This window comes from Apium graveolens, chromosome 4, assembly GCF_009905375.1.
Source record: "Apium graveolens cultivar Ventura chromosome 4, ASM990537v1, whole genome shotgun sequence".
In the NCBI taxonomy this organism is placed as follows: Eukaryota; Viridiplantae; Streptophyta; class Magnoliopsida; order Apiales; family Apiaceae; genus Apium; species Apium graveolens.
In genome coordinates this window covers 279,331,329-279,334,051 of record NC_133650.1, presented here as the reverse complement: position 1 = coordinate 279,334,051, position 2,723 = coordinate 279,331,329, and the positions used below count along the sequence as shown (strand labels likewise).

Below are 2,723 nucleotides of genomic sequence, written 5' to 3'. Positions count from 1 at the left end.
CTCTAATTCCTAAAACAGTGGCTCCAACTCGAATGAACGACTTCAGACCAATTTCTCTTTGCTCTGTGATGTACAAATGTGTTTTTAAAATCATTGCCTTACGTCTTAAGAATATCATGCTTTCTATTGTTGGCATAGCTCAATCTACTTTTATTCCGGGTCGATCTATTTCTGACAATGTGCTTCTAGCTCAAGAATTATTTAGAGGATACGACAGATAGACTGGGGTCCCAAAGTGTGCACTCAAGATAGACCTTCATAAGGCATTTGACTCTCTCATCTGGAACTTTATCCTGGCAGTTCTTAACAGAATGATATTTCCTCCTATGATGATTACTTGGATCAAATCTTGCATTTGTACGACTAAGTTCTCTGTCAAATTAAATGGTATAATCCATGGCTACTTTGGAGGAACTAAAGGGTTGAGACAGGGTGACCCTATGTCTCCTTACATCTTTGCCCTTTGCATGAACATTTTGTCCTGTATTCTTAATGAGAATCCTGAGCATTTTAAGTTCCACTGGCGTTGCAAGGATCTCAGAATAAACCATATGTTTTTTGTTGATGACGTGATGTTCTTCTGCCATGGATCCAGGCAGTCTGTTGAGCATATTTTGAATTCTATCACCACCTTTTCATTATGGAGTGGTCTGGTACCTAGTATAACAAAGAGTACTAGCTTTGTTTGCAACTGTGACAACATTTTCCTGGATTGGTTTGATACTTTGGGCATCCCGAGAAGTCACCTTCCAGTCAATTTCTTGGTGTTCCTTTAATTTCTTCGCAACTTTGTGTCAACGATTGCATGCCGTTAATTGATAAACTTACTTCTCGAATGCATTCTTGGGACACCCTATTGTTGTCTATGGCAGGGCGAGTTCTTTTAATCAAATCAGTTTTGAATGCTATTCAAGCATTTTGGTGTCATCATTTTTTGTTGCCAGCTTTTGTTCATGCAAATATCCAGTCATTGTTGACCAGGTTTCTTTGGAAAGGTAATATAAACCATAAGGGTGGTGCTACAGTGGCATGGACTGGGGTTTGTCTTCCAAAAGAGGAAGGGGGACTGGGTTTAAAAAACATGATAGAGTGGAACAAAGCTCAGCTCATTGGTCATCTTCTTCGAGTGGTGACTAAGTCAGACAGTCTTTGGCCTCGATGGGTTAATAAAATAGTCCTAAAACACAAACATTTTTGGACCATTAGCATTCCTACAAACTGTTCATGGATTTGGAGAAAGGTTTTAAAGCTTCGTAGAATTGCTCTCCAGTTCATTTTTTACTCTGTTGGTACGGGTAACACTATTTCTTAATGGTTTGATCCATGGTGGGGAGGAACTTGTTTGGCCAGTTTGCACTCTTTTCCTATTATAAACCAGTGTGGCTTGCATACTAATGATATGGTCAGCAAAATCATTTGCTCAGGGTCTTGGTGTCTCCCGGTTCCTAATGCTAGGCACCACCACCTTGACCCACTGCTACAGCATTGGCTTCATACTTTCGACTTTCCAGCTATTAACCCGAGTGGTATTGACACTATTCTTTGGGATGGTTTGGTAGCATCTAAAGTTAAAACCTGGAACATATGGAACTCAATTCGAACCAGGGGATATATTGTTGCTTGGCATGGTGCAGTTTGGCACAAGCTTCGAATCAATAGGTTTGCACATCACGAGTGGATTCTCTGTCATGGTCGACTCAATACCTTGTCCAGATTGCACAAATTTGGCATTTCAGATTCTCAGCAATGTTTCCTATGTATTGGAGGAAGGGAGACTGATCATCACTTATTTGTTCATTGCACTTATAGTCGATGGATTTTGGTTAAACTGTTAGCTCTTGTTGATCTATCGGTTGTTGGTGATACTTGGGTAACTCTGATTTACCACCTTTCTAACATTGAAGACAAGCTTAGAGGAGTCATTGCCCTTTGTGTCATGCAGATTTTTTGTTACCGCCTTTGGAGAGAGCGTAATGCTCGTGCTCACAATTCAGGCATCCTTGGTCCCTCGAGGCTTATGCAGTGCATCACTAGAGATTTTATGGCAAGACTGCATGGTTCGACTTGGTTCTCTAATCTAATTTGTGATAGGCCTGATTTACTTACTTGTCTTTCTCCCGTCTTTAATCCTTAGTATTTAGTTGCTTTGTTTTTGCTTTGTAGTTTGGCTTTCTATCTCCAATCTCTTTCGGAGATTGGTTATAGATAGCGCCCTCTCTATGGCATGTCTTAGAGCATAGGGTTAATCCCTTTTGTTCCTTCTTGTTCTGTTGATATATACATAATTTAGTAAAAAAAATAATACTATTTTTAATTGAATTATTCTTATTTTATTCGTAATAAATAGACCGGTTATCCGTTTAATACGAAACACACGTGTCTAGACTCAGAAAATTATCCCGCTTTTATTAAAAATACTTTCGACACATAAATCCTTTTATATCGAAAGATTGCCTATTTTATGAATCGTTTCTCAATCGTGTATAGATCGAAAAGTCATAGTTTGACCCAATTTCAGTTTTGAAGATATTAAATTGAATCGTTTGTCTAATTGAGTTATGTAATACGTGAATGATGTGCTTATGTGCTATGTGTATAATGTGTCTACGTGATTCAAGATTCTGGTGTTTAAATTGCTTTCTTTTTGTGCTAGCTATCGTATGGGTAGATGATAAGGTCTTAGACGAGCAGTTCGTCAAGTAATTATCGTTCAGAAGATTAAA

At 38.6% G+C, this 2,723-nt stretch overlaps 1 protein-coding gene across 1 annotated transcript; it reads left to right on the top strand.

Moving 5' to 3' along the window:
* Nucleotides 1-311: 311 nt before the first annotated feature.
* Nucleotides 312-2,134, top strand: LOC141719709 (uncharacterized). Its single transcript, XM_074522082.1, has 3 exons — nt 312-653; nt 968-1,162; nt 1,379-2,134. The coding sequence occupies exons 1-3, from the start codon at nt 312-314 to the stop codon at nt 2,132-2,134; spliced, it is 1,293 nt and encodes a 430-aa protein (XP_074378183.1).
* The last annotated feature ends 589 nt before the right edge of the window (nt 2,135-2,723 follow it).

Bases quoted from the DNA above. Each gene is read 5' to 3' on its own strand.
- LOC141719709 (XM_074522082.1), top strand. From the start codon at position 312: ATGATATTTCCTCCTATGATGATTACTTGGATCAAATCTTGCATTTGT. The intron at 654-967 runs GTACCTAGTATA...GCAAATATCCAG, and splicing joins TTTCATTATGGAGTGGTCTG to TCATTGTTGACCAGGTTTCT. The intron at 1,163-1,378 runs GTTAATAAAATA...ATTATAAACCAG, and splicing joins ACAGTCTTTGGCCTCGATGG to TGTGGCTTGCATACTAATGA.